The sequence below is a fragment of the Barbus barbus genome (assembly GCF_936440315.1).
Source record: "Barbus barbus genome assembly, chromosome: 15".
In the NCBI taxonomy this organism is placed as follows: Eukaryota; Metazoa; Chordata; class Actinopteri; order Cypriniformes; family Cyprinidae; genus Barbus; species Barbus barbus.
The window spans coordinates 27,377,025-27,390,700 of record NC_136743.1 but is presented as its reverse complement, the minus strand read 5'-3'; the positions used below and the strand labels follow the sequence as shown (position 1 = coordinate 27,390,700).

The following is a 13,676-nucleotide window of genomic DNA, read 5'->3' as shown; positions in this document are numbered from 1 at the left end:
GCATCCTGCAGAGACCAATTCTGAAGCCCAGCCAGGCCATATATGATGGCCTATCAAATGAAAATTGTTAATTGAAATATAGCATAAGGTATAATATACAGTAGGGTTCGAAAGAAACATGCACAATACATTATATAGTTATGCACTTCATATAGAGTACAGTACACAGTAATTACACAATCTAACACGTGGTATTTTAACAGTCAGTTATTATGATGGCCTCTCTGTTATGTCTGACTATTAAAATGTCATATGTCTCAACCAACATAATAAAACCATGTCAAGATGAAGAGATGTACTCATAACATGTATTGTGGGGTAACGTTAAACAGGCTGACTGTGAGCACGTGACAGTTAAAACATTAAGATTAATTTAACTTAATTAAAATGGAAAAACAATGAGTAATTAACAAGCTTTCACAATGAACGTGCTACAGTTTATTGTGCTGTAGTCAACACAAGCTTATCATGCAACAGTTTCGTTAAATGAATGTGCTAACAATTAATTTTACAGCATTAGAGGCTCATATATGATGGCTATGCATTCAAGATATATTTAGCAAATCAGGATCACTTCGGCTACGTTAACTTTCCAATGAAATGCATCACAATGTTTTTAATGTTAAACAAAGTTAAATAAAACACTCTGATTGTCATGCATCTTCGCTGGTCCTCTCTAAACCGGTAGGTGGCGTTGTCACTAAAAACCTAGGGTCCTAGAAATGCGGTCCTAGAAATGCGGTCCTAGGACTGCGTTCCTGAAAATGCAGCCTCCGGTTTTGCAGGCAGATGTTACTCGACCTCCCAGAAAAACTAGGTTGCTGCTGGAAGAGGTGCTAGTGAGGCCAGCAGGGGGTGCTCACCCTGCAGTCTGTGTGGGTCCTTTGCCCCAGTATAGTGACTGGGACGCTCAGGGCCGGCCCTGGCCAATTTGCTGCCCAAGGCAAGATTTGCAATTGCCTCACATTGACAATAGTGAATATTAACTAACTTAAACGAACAATGAACAATACATTTGTAACACTATTTATTATTTTTGTTAGTGTTAGTTATTGACAATTAACATTATCGTACATCGTTTCCAGTGAAACTATAAAAATATAGGTGCTGCCTAAGTCACTTTATAAATTAAACATCAAGAATAATTGCATCTGGTATTCCTGCACAAAACTGTATTCTTTTGAACACTTCTCTAGCTTACAGTAGGCTACTGTTTAATCTTCAACATAAATTTGAAAAGCGTTCCATTTCCAGTAGATGGCAGCAATGTTCTACTAGCCCATTCTAATGTTATCCCAATGAAGTAAACTGATAAACGTTTATCTTTAAAGTGAATTTTACATTAATTTTACTAGTTTAGTAAGCCCAGTTAAATACAAACCTTACTAAATTAGCCAATTCAAATTAAAAATACTACAAATCCCCAAATACTACACAACTATAGCGTAAAAATATTATTAAAACGTGTTGTCATGTTACACGAAAAATGACACTTATGTTACAAAATCTCGGATCTCTGGAAGACTGGAACTCCAGACATTGCTATTAGCCTATTTTACACTTTTAGACAATCAGCTTCCTTAGTATTCCTCAATATATCCATTATGAACAATATAAGAAGACAGAATGATAAAATATAAAAGAATGTTTTCTGAATTTCTTTTATTTATTGTTTGTAAAACGTTTATAGGGTCGCCGACCCTGGGGACGCTATACTGTCAAAAAGCACCGTCCTTTGGATGAGACCTTAAACCGAGGTCCTGACTCTCTGTGGTCATAAAAAAATCCCAGGATGTTTTTCGAAAAGAGTAGGGGTGTAACCCCCGGCATCCTGGCCAGTTTTTCTAAATTTGCATCACTCTGTCTTCTCTCCGCCAAAAAGCTGGTGTGCGGTGGACGTTCTGGCACAATATGGTTGCCGTCGCATCATCCAGGTGGATGCTGCACACTGGAGGTGGACGAGGAGATACCCCCTAACAATGTAGAGTACTTTGAGTGCTTAGAAAAAGCAGAAAAGCGCTATATATATGAATTATTATTATTATTTTATGATTATTTGTGAATCGTGAATTGTGCTTTTCCATGGAAGAGAGGGGCGGAGTGAGCAGAGCTCATTAACATGTAAAGAGATATGACCGAAACGAGTCACTGTGAACAGAGCTGTTTTTGACAAGGTAAAACGGGTGTTGTTTTACACGACCACTGAGACCATTTCAAGAAGACTCTAAAGAATCATACCAACTTGTGGAAAATGGGCATCCGATGTCCCCTTTGAAGCACAGCCATCACAAAATCAGACTTACTTTAAGATCATTATGAGGTTAAATACAATTTAAAATCATAAAATTAAATAGTTTAATATGATACTCTTTTTGAAATCAAACCTTTGCTACGACAGGAAACACTGGAATCTAACAATGCAAAAAAACAGTTAATCTTAAAAAATAAAGCATTTACATAAACCCATAAACAGTTATCAAATAAGCATGTTATAAAATCCTGAAACATTGGTGTTTCATATTTTAGAGCACTCTCTGCAATTTATGAAAGAAATCAATTAAATCTGTATGTGGGAGTGTGTGTGAAAAAAAAAATCCTTTGTAATCCTTAACATTTTCATAAGTAACATTTTCATTTTTTTTCTCTGTAACTGTAACTGATTACAGTTACTTTTATTTTGTAATTAAATTACATAACTCTGTTACATGTAACTAGTTACTTCCCAACACTGTGTATCTCTGTCTTACAGACAGTAAACTATAATACAGCCTCATGAATATTATGATCATAAAATAATCATCTAGAACATAGTATTTTTATTTTGTGTATTTGTCAATACTGAAAAATGTTCAAGTTTCCCTGGCAGATTATCTTTTTGTATTATTGCAATCACTAGCATCTCTCAAAATACTTGATCTATCACACGTGACCTTTACATATGAGTGCACTTTTTAAATAACATTTCAGTGAATTGTACCAACTTATGCAATGGAATGCTGCAGTTGACATCAAAGGAATTAAAGTACGCATTTATTTTCCATTTTTGTCTAATCCGTCTGATTTCTGTGGGGATTAACAGACCAATCATGAATATTGAGCGAGCACTCATAGGTTAGAGATAGAATCTACCACCAGTGGATGTGCAGTGATAGGTGCTGGCGACAGCTGAACGAAGAGGAGCATCATGGGAGTAATTCCTCATATCAGCCAGTAGCATTTGTTGTTGGTTCCGGCCATTGAAGTATTACTGGGCAATGAGACAGGAATGATTCTGCATATTGGGTCAGTGAGATTCAACTGAACCTGTGAAATGTAACAGACTCGAATGGACCATCAGTGAAAGTAAGGTAAGACATCATACAGTATATAATATTATATAATGTATAAGGTCAGTATTATGTCATAATAATGTAATGATATTGATGTTGACGTGTGTGTGTTATAATTATAAATTCTCCATCATAGTTTATATCACAACAAAAAAAATTTTATCATAAATTTTTCATCATAAATCTTATTTACCTGCATCCTTCTCTATATCATCTCTCTCATGGTTAACCTAAACCTATGCAGAAAGTATGCAATATCTTACTTCTTATAACTTAATTTTAGGTACTAATACATACAAACTGTAGATCTGTCTATACTTACAGTTCAGAAACCTGTGTCAGTAAATTTTGAGATCAGTTTTCTATTAGGGACTGATAAGGCTGTAACAGTTAATTCACTACATCCATTGTGATATATTTTTCATTATCTTCAGCAGAGTAACCTTGTCATGAACTTATCTTCATTTTAGATCTCTTTTTGTGGATAATCTAACATTATGAAAGTATTGGTATTATGTAAACTCTTACATAGTTTGTTGTGCGTAAGAGGGATTCAAGAATATTTAATCTACTAACATGGAATCCATAAACAGCGGCTTTGCAAAACCTTCCTCTTCATCTTGTTTACATTTTTTTTTCGTTAAAGTGTGCAAAATGGATGAGGAGACAGAGGATCTCTCTGAGACACTACCACTAAAAAGTCTGGGAGACCAAAGTCCTCAAAGTGAACCCTCCGCCAATATATTAAAATCCAAAGCATCTCTTCCTTCCTGCTCCCATGCCCCAGGTTCAGCAGTTTCTGCTCTGCAATCTAAAGTCAAAGCAGTGTCCCAGAGAAAGTTAAAGGGGACGGAGAGAGATGATCTATTACCAGAGGGCTCCACAGAAGAATCAGTGAAGAAAAACCAAGATGATGAAGAGCTGTCTACTTGTCAAACAGAATACACCGAGCAGAGCAATAAGCCAAACACTGGCGATAAAGAAGTGCTGGAACCCAACTCTGGAGAAAAAGAGACTTGCAACAAAAATGGGAAAGACAGCCCATCTCAAGGTGCACCAGAAATATCCCGTGGGCTTTGTGAAGGGTCTAGCCTGGAGAACATTGCAGTGGGTGTAACTGGTGAGCCTCAAGGAGACATCGCAATGAAGTCAACAACGTCTTCTCCCAGGCACTGGGCTCCTCCCAAGGGCTTTTGGCGAGTGGCACGACCAGAGACTTTACTTCTTAATTCAGAGAGTTCTTCCACACTGGCAGCTCCAAAGGATATGCCACCCACAACTGAGAAGGGTCTGAAGCGGAAGTCAAAACTAAAGACTGTGGGTGTTGTTGTTCACAAGGAGCTGCAAAGGTCTGACAGCTTGGAAAATGCTTTTCATAGGTCTCTCCAGAAGGAGATTGCAACAGCAGATCCAGTTGGTGGGCCTTGGAAGGCAGACAGTTGGGAGACTGTGTGCTCCAGAGGAGGGTCTTTGTCTATTGCAGAGAAAGTCGAGATGAACAAGACATACCTGAACAAATACCAAGTTGATGCCATCGAGATCAGTACTTCCATGCATTCAGAGGGACAGTATCAACCACCAAAGGAGCCACTCAGAGGTAAGGCCTTAGATTAAAGGGATAGTTCAACCAAGAATGAAGATTCTTACCTCGTGACTTTGTTTCTTACGTGGAACACAACAGAAGATATTTTAAAAAATGTCTCAGTGGTTTTTATTTGTCTCTACAATTAAAGTGAATGGGGTCCAATCTTGTTTTCAAAATATCTGTTTGTGTTCATTTAATTACCTTGTGCAGTTTTTCACTGTATTCATGATTTAACCAGCATTAATCACCCATGGGTCACTGAGCCAAAACTCACAGCAGGGTGGTTGGTTTGATCTCTCAGAACAGATGTGGCTGCCTGTCACCATAATTACAGATGAGGGGGAAGGGTTTGGGAGAAAGTGGAGCAGTGGAGATAATAGTGTTTTAATCCCGCACGACGTAGGGATAGATAGGCTGAAATCTGCCAGCTTGGTTTTCTGGAGTGTTGTGTAACAGCAGGACTACAGGATATTGGTTCAGTGGGTTTGTACTATTCTTCCACTTGCACGTAGCATCCTGTTGAATGGAATGATCAGATGTTGAGTCCGGTCTTGTAGTGGATGGCCAAAATTATATAAATGTTTTTTTGCACATTATTAATATTTATTGAAATTATAACACATACCAAATAGGGTTCATTATTCTACAACAGTATGTGTTTTTGTACAGATTTACCTCCCTACAAAGTAGGTGAATGGGACTCAGCAATCATCACAAAGGATCTTGTGTTTAACTATAGGTAAGACACATTGTCCTCAATCAAGCACATCATTGAATACTCAGCTTTTTCATTTGCACTCAGCTGTGGTGGACCTCTGTCAGAATATAAATCCATGTGAAAGACACACATCTCTTCATTTAAAGATTAGGGCTTGCACATAACATGCCCATGAAAGAGATTACATAAAACAGATTTAAGCTTCTGATATTCTGTATGTTTATTTCTGATTTGTGGGAAGTATGGTGCAAGTTCCTCATTTTGACAGTCTAATGTTCATGGGAATAATAGGTTGTAAGCCTTTTGTATGGCTGTTGAGACATGAAAACATTTGAGAAAATCATTCATAGCATTTTGAATAATCATTACTCTTGCCCAGGAGAGTGTAAAATGTATTTTCTGCTTTGGACAGACCGCTGATCTCCACTGCCGAAGTAACTCTTAGTCCACGTCATGAACAAGCAAAGCGTCTGTTGGAAAGAGCTAGATTCAAAGCACGTTCTCAAAACCCTAAGGGTGAAGCCCTCACCTGCCTTGGTCAAAGAGAGGGCCAGTAAGTAACCTCAACACTTTCTACTGCTTTCTTGTTGTTGTCTCACATCATGGTTGTCTTTTTAAAAGTAATCTAGAACTAACTTTTTTACTGTGAACAAACCAAAGCAATCCCCTCTAAAGTCATGACCCATATCCTAAGATACACAGAAATATTTATTTAAGCAATTCATTCAGAATTGTGTTCCTGTGTTATATATAATCACGTGTACTGCATATAACACATATTTGGCAAGCATTTTTATTAATCCTGTCACAAGTTGATGATCAAATAAATCAAAAGCCTTCATTCATGTTAATCTATTTAACTTCAAACAATAATGCATTTGCCGTTTTTTCCATTCAGGCTTGAATGCTATTTATGTAACATTATGCAGTGATGTAATAGAGATAATGAAATGATACAGATAGTGATCGCAGATCTCCAGGTGTTCTTTAAAAGCTCTTGTATCTGCTTTATAGGGAGGTTTTACCAAACAGTGTATCATCTACAATGCACAGTGCTGTTCTTGTCACGGCTCAAGAGGAGGTTACTTCACCTCTTCAGTCACCAGACATCCGGGGCAGGAACCATGGACGTGGGGTGTGCTCACGTGGATATTGCCAGTCACCGACACGAGTACGTTTCGAAGACGAGTCAGAAAAGGAGGCTGAGCGACGATACCTGGAGCGGGTGCGTGAACGCGGGCCAGTGGTGGCTGAGAAATCCCACTCCACCCAACAGCTGAAGGCAGAAGCGGTGTATAACATCCCAGAGGATGGGCGGGGGGCGGCGATAAACTGGGTAAACGTTGGTATACCTGTTGCCATATTAACCAAGGAGGGCGAGTGTCTGGCTGCCATGGTGTCAAAGGACGATATGCTCAGGACATGTGAAGCCTGTGGAAGCATCTTGGGACCTGCACAGAACAAAGATTGCCATTCCCAGCCAACACACAGTATAGTAGATTCTCAGGAGAAGGCTGCCCCTCGATGTGTCACCCCTGGCCGGTCATGTCGTCGAACCATCCACCCGACTTTCATGGAAAGTATAACTTTTACTGGAGGTGTCAGCCTGTCAGAAAATGTAGGGCGAGGAGGTGTAGGAGGTGCAGGCGAGAACACATCAGCTTTTGGGAAGCTTCGAAGAAGGAGCAGGAAAGGAGAAAGCAGAGTTGAAAGCAGTAATGGTCCGTATGCTCAGAGTCAGGATCTATGGGCTCAGAGAAGGAACTCCAAAACCAGGTCAAGTCTGGAGGATAAAACTACTCGCTCTAAATTGAAGACACCTGAACAAGGTACTACAGAAACCTCTACTGACCTTGAGAATAAGGATCTCTCTAGCAATGTCAAGGACTCTCCCCCCCATCTCCCCATCAAATCTGCTCTGAAATCAAGTTCCAAGAGTCGGCCAACAGGGCAACGGGTGGTCAAGCTAATGCCCTCAGTTCAGTACCGCCTAATTCATCTTGACCACAAACTAGATGGGAGCTCTCACCACGAAAACATACTGCCTGAAGAGCACCTCAGTGTCACTCTCAGTGCCTCCCCTCAGGTTCATCCAGTCACCTCAGGACTGACTTCTTGCAACAGACCATCCTCTCTCAGGTATTCCTCATCTATGCTGACCACAGACCTCCAGGCTTTAGCAATATGGGACTCTGCAGGTGACCTAGTCACAGGTAAGTTTACCTGGTTAAATGATTAAATGTGGCATCCCACTAGTTGACTCAAAATAATTTGGTCAGGATGTCACATCTAATGACAATTTTTCTGCTGAAACCTTGATGGTCTTCTCTTGATGCTCTAAGGGAGACGCTGCATCACATAAAACAACCTGATTCAGAACTAGTTTATCGATTCCTACTCCAGTAACATTTGATCATTCATTTGTTGTGCATCAGATCCCAGAAGCACTTGCACAGCACCCGTTCCCTCAGATTGCCGCCCGGCTTGGAGAGCTATGGGTACATCCAAAGCAGAAGACTTGAGGGCAGAACTTCTGAGAGCAGAGCACCGAAAGGCTGAAATACATTGGGATGACAGTTTAGCTGTGTCTAGGTAAGCTATATTTTAAGACAGAGGTTCTCAACTCTTGCCCTTGAGATCCACTTTCCCGTAGAGTTTAGCTCTAACCTTGATCAAACTCACCTGCCTATAACTTTCCATCAATCCTGAAGACCTTGGTTATGTGTTCAGGCGTTTGATTAGGGTTGGAGCTAAACTCCGCAGGAAAGTGGACCTCGAGGGCCAGAGTTGAAAACCCCAGCCTTAAGAGATCCCTTATGCCTGGTTCACACTCCATAATTTTCAAAGTTGTCGGATCGCTGCTGTTCTCTCACTTCACAATGTATTGGCGACAGGGGGTCACACATTACACAACTTTTCATTGGGAAGGATCACAAACAACTCTGCATTTACAACAAACTACGTTTCACAAGACTTGGAGAGGGTTCTCACTCGAAAATGGATTTATTCCTGTCAAAAATGGTAGCCCGCAAAAAGCTTGCAATCCAGGTTGTCTGTACAATGATTTGCAGTGAAAAACAAGAAAAGAACTTTCCCATGCCGTGTTGTGCACTCTCATTGGCTGTAGGTCATCGCCAATGTCATTTCCAGTCAAAACACATTTTACACTGCAGGACTTTGAGTCACCCACAGGTCCAGACATTTAGCATGTCAAATATCTCAAGGTCATCGTCGATGCATGCACTTCTCTCAGATCACATTTTTGATTACACACATACACGACTGTCACACATGTGAACGAGCACCGATTTGCCTCCAATTTCGGCCATTTGTCAGAGATTTCCCAAAACTGTCGGCGAGTGTAAATCAGGGCTAAAATCATGCAGTGTGAACCCAGCATTACTTGGACCCCTTGATCTTCACTATGGGCAATAGATAACTGCAGTTTTTTTATATATGTTGATAATTGCATTATAAGGTACATAAAGGTTCACACAGAGGTGAAACTCACCTGATGGGGTGTTCTTAAAATTGCCTGTATGCTTAATAAATAGATAAAAATAACTAAACTGGTAATCTAGTGTATGACATGACCACATCCGGAATGCAATCATGCTAAATTGCTTCCATTATAATCAATGGAGTATCTGCTGTCTACACTGCAGTTTTGTTGATCAGTATGTCACATCTATAGTCACATCACTGCACTCCCCTGATGCGAGGTAAAACATCAATAGTAGTAGTGGTAGTATTGCTTTGTGTTGCTTGCCCTGTAGATACATTTGCAAAATAACGACCAAACAGGCATGAGTTTAGTTTGAAAAATTAATGTGAAAGCTGTCATTTGTTCCTGGGAGTTAACCGAAGTGCTGAACCTGAGACCACATGTAGAAGGTGGTATGCATTCGATTGCAATGAAACTGTGGCATGATTTGTGTGAATGTGAAAGCAACTCAAACTCAGGTCTGCACCTGTTCAGGAAATACAGTAACCTGCACATGTGGTTTAGCTAATGACAATCCAGTTTCACACAGATAAACCAGCAGTTAGGTAGTTGTGTTAAAAGCTGCATTGTTTCTAAATGAAACTAATCCTGCCACTTACCCAGAACCTGGTTAGCCAAAAATTACCAACAGTGTGTAAATAACCCAATAACCCAATATAGAGGCTGAACCCAGTGTTTGGTTTAAAAAAAAAAACACATAACATTTTTAGATTTTACTTAACTTTAAGTATAAGATAAACATCTTGTAGTTGTTTACAGCTTCCATTATGGACTCCTTCTTTCTCCTATGTGTAGGAGAGCAGGGGAGCGAGAAGGGCGTCCTAAGCTATCCCTCCGTCGCTTTTTCTCAGCCATGGGACTGAATAGTATGGGTAAGCTGGTGAAGGGAAGCCGGTCCAACAGCATGGAGCACCTGTGTTCCCCCACTGCCCGTTACAGCTCCGCCTCCCCAAGTCTTACACACAGAGGCCTAGCCCCTCTGAAGAGGACCCCCTCTCTCCAGTCTCTCCACACAGTGAGTTCTCTTCTCAGTTAAAGACAGAGTTAAAGATACCACCAACAGTAGCACCCACCCTTGCAATATCATGAAAGATCATTTGGACTGTATCTCTGGCTTTGTTTAATGAAATTGCAAAACATATCATGCAGTTCATCTGCTTACCACAATGCATCTGCAGACTTACAACATATCAGTCTTGGGCACCGAACAGAACAAACTAGAAGAAACTGCATTCTATTTAAAGAGGCAAATTGACATAAGATGCATGTTTACTGAATTTATGTGCTGGGGAAATTAGGTTATAGAAAATAGAATACTAAAGGCTAATTCACCCAGACAGACGTTAACCAACAGTAACAGAGACGTTCATAAGGTTTTGCCGGATCAGTGTGTTACCCCTGTCAAGTGTCCCCTGCATTGTTTGCCAATTGTTTTGGCTGAGTGAACATGTTCAGTCGCTGTTTGTCAGGTTGTGTAATGTCTGAGAAGTGACCTAACGGTAATCTGCTAGACTTAGTTCACACTGCAGGTGTTAATGTTCAGATCGGATTTTGTGCTGAAATCCACGATGTTGTTCACATTGTCATTTAAATGCGACTGCCATCAGTCTCATGTGTGAACCGTATATGGCCCTGAAGTGACCCCCATGCGCAGAAGAAGACGTGACGTCAGACGCAGCGCACTGTGTTTGTAGAAATAAAAATGGATGCTGCTCGTGTTAGCGTGTGTTTAGCAATTTTTAAGTTAATGTGCAATCGGAGCCTAAATAAATAAGTCTGCCATTGTGATTTTAATCTTCCCCGCCTCCTCCAGTGCAGAATTGTGACGTCTGTCACATTTCAATTATGTAAAAATCGCATGAAATGCGACATGGCTGTTCAGACTGAAGTCTCATTGCAAAACATCGGATCACATATGAAAGTGGCCTGGGCCTGATTTGAAAAAATCGGATTTGTGCTGTTCAGACTGTCATAAGAAAATCAGATTTGGGCCACTTTAGCCTGCAGTGTGAACTAAGCCTTAGTCGGTGTCTGTTGGTGCAGTGGGAATTAGCCTTAATACCAATAGAATGAATATAACAAAACCAGTCTGGATCATGTTTTACCCTAGAATCACAATAAAGATGCATTTTGCTTGGTTTTACAGTATGTGTACTTACAGTGTATTTACCCAAGAAAATAATGGTAGTATAAGGTAACTACATGGGTTAAGGTTAGGTTTAGGGGTAAGTTTAGGGTTAGTACCTATTTATTACCCAGTTATTGTAATTACTATAAGCGCATAGTATGTAAATGTGTAACAGGACTGTTAAATAGTCTACCTGCATTTTATTGGTATTACTTTCATGACAATGACACCTTCATTCTTATTATGAAAAGAAACAATGACATAGCCTATTATTTATATTGCAAAATAATTATGCACCATGCTTGTATTTGTTATGCTGATCTGATTGAAACAATAAAGTGCGAGAATGAGAATGCTTAAAATTCAACTTTGCCATCACAGAGATAAATTGCATTTGAAAACACATTAAAACAGAAAACAGTTATTTAAAATTTTAATAATGCTTCACAATATTAATTTTTTTACTGCTGAGTAAATAAATGCAACCTTGGTGAGCATAATAGACTTTTTCCAAAAACATTAACAAATTTGTAAAAATGGTAGTGAATAAACTTTTTTTTTTTTTTTTGATTTTGAGGTGAAATAGGACATTTTTGTGAGATTCACCAAAGACTTTAGGTGTGTTAATTTAAACTATAATTTCCATGTAGTGTCAGAGGTCTGATCATGGCAAAAATTATTCATTTGTGTATGTTAAGGTATATTAAGAAGATGGTGTTCCAAAGCTGTTATGTTGCTCTCTGCCATCAGGAGTCTCCTTTGGCTCAGTTACGTAAAGCATCTTCTGTCCAGAGTCTACTGTCCCCAAAGAGGAAGTTTGAACGTTCCACTATTTTGGGAGAGTTACTACTGCCACTGAGTTTGGCACCAAGGTATGCAATATTGTGTGTGATAAAGTCTCTGTACATTTTTAGCAATAAAGACATATTTTTTTGCCTCAGCTATGTGATCTCTTGATTCTGCTGTAAAACCATATTGAATATGTTGATTTTCTGATTGAGCTGTTGATATCTGTGTTTCAGGGAGCTTCAGAAGGAAGAGAACATAGAGGAGTCACTAGAGGATTCTCGAGGAGCTGGTCCACTAGGGCGGCTGGTGCAGGCCTTTCCTGATGGGACTTTACTGATAGAACTTACCAGACCTGCCAACAATAGACCCTTTGGCTTCGTCATCTCCAGGGGCAAAGGAAGACCTGACTCAGGTTAGACTTCTACTTCCTTCACATTTGCCTCCATGACACTGAAAAAAAAACACTATTTGAAATGTTTCAAATCATTTAGAGGTATTTTATCAAAATCAGTCATGCTGGTTTTATAGGTATATATGTGGAACGGGTCGGAGACAGTGCTATGGAGAACATCTACACTGGACTCCTGAGTGTTGGAGATGAGATTCTAGAAGTCAATGGGGAAATCGTAGCTGGACTGACCCTGGATCAGGTTACACGCCTCATGACCCGTGATAGCAAAGCTACGATCCGGATTCTGCCACATTCCTGGGTCAAGCACTGATGCATATTATGGGCAAAATATGGAAATATGAAGGAAATATCATAAAGGAATGTTTACAAAGCACTTTTAGACAGTATTGTTCTCCAGTCCTGGGTTAGGAAATCTAGAATGGCTTGTGCAATGTATTGTTTACAGAGAAATAAGAAATAAAAAAATCTGAAACGTGTGGGTTTTTTAAACACCTGCCACTGGTCTTTTTTAATAATTGTGAGGATTCATGTTCTAGATGGATGGATGGATAGAAACCAATGCAAACCATTTGTGATCACTTTAGTACAAACAGAAAGTGCAATATTTTGGCTATTTACATTCATTAAATTACATTCACTGTAGAAGCCTAATTGTCAGTCTAGCATGTGCACTAACACTGTGTGGGAGCCTAAAAAATGGTCTGGAAGCAGTATACAATAATAAGCAACTGCCAACAGTGTGTAGAAATTTATCTTAACATTTGTGCTTGTAATATTTTGTTAAATGCATAGTTTACCCAACATCATGTTGTTCCAAATGCATATGACCTTCTGTGGAACACAAAAGAAGATATTTGGAAGAATGCTGGTATCCAAACAGCATCAACATTCATTATATGATAAATAAATTAATTAATTAAATGAACACACACACACACACACACACACAGAGGAAAGAAAGTCATATAGGTTTCACAACATGAGGTTGAGTAAATAATGCAAGTTTTAATTTCTGGGTGAACTATCCCTTTAAAAAACGAATTAGTAATTACCTTAACTGCTTATGCTGCAAGTCCATAGACACTAAACTTTCCAGACATGACAAACAGGTTAATTCATCACACTGAAAATGGAAGATCACGTGCTTTGCGTCAGAATCTGACGCAGTGTGATGTTTACTGCTCATTTTAGCAAGTGTAGTATGTCATAT

General features: G+C 39.5%; 1 protein-coding gene across 1 annotated transcript; it reads left to right on the top strand.

Moving 5' to 3' along the window:
* Positions 1-3,147: 3,147 nt before the first annotated feature.
* LOC306880908 (uncharacterized protein) lies at positions 3,148-12,953 on the top strand. The gene is made up of 10 exons (XM_079434714.1): positions 3,148-3,347; positions 3,976-4,926; positions 5,584-5,653; positions 6,045-6,185; positions 6,647-7,845; positions 8,068-8,224; positions 9,933-10,152; positions 12,016-12,137; positions 12,288-12,466; positions 12,583-12,953. The coding sequence occupies exons 2-10, from the start codon at positions 3,984-3,986 to the stop codon at positions 12,774-12,776; spliced, it is 3,225 nt and encodes a 1,074-aa protein (XP_079290840.1). The 5' UTR covers positions 3,148-3,347; positions 3,976-3,983; the 3' UTR covers positions 12,777-12,953.
* The last annotated feature ends 723 nt before the right edge of the window (positions 12,954-13,676 follow it).

Excerpts from the sequence above, each read along its gene's own strand:
- LOC306880908 (XM_079434714.1), top strand. The coding sequence starts at position 3,984 with ATGGATGAGGAGACAGAGGATCTCTCTGAGACACTACCACTAAAAAGT. Across the intron at positions 5,654-6,044 it reads GATCTTGTGTTTAACTATAG|ACCGCTGATCTCCACTGCCG; the intron begins GTAAGACACATT and ends TGCTTTGGACAG. Across the intron at positions 12,138-12,287 it reads CCACTGAGTTTGGCACCAAG|GGAGCTTCAGAAGGAAGAGA; the intron begins GTATGCAATATT and ends TCTGTGTTTCAG.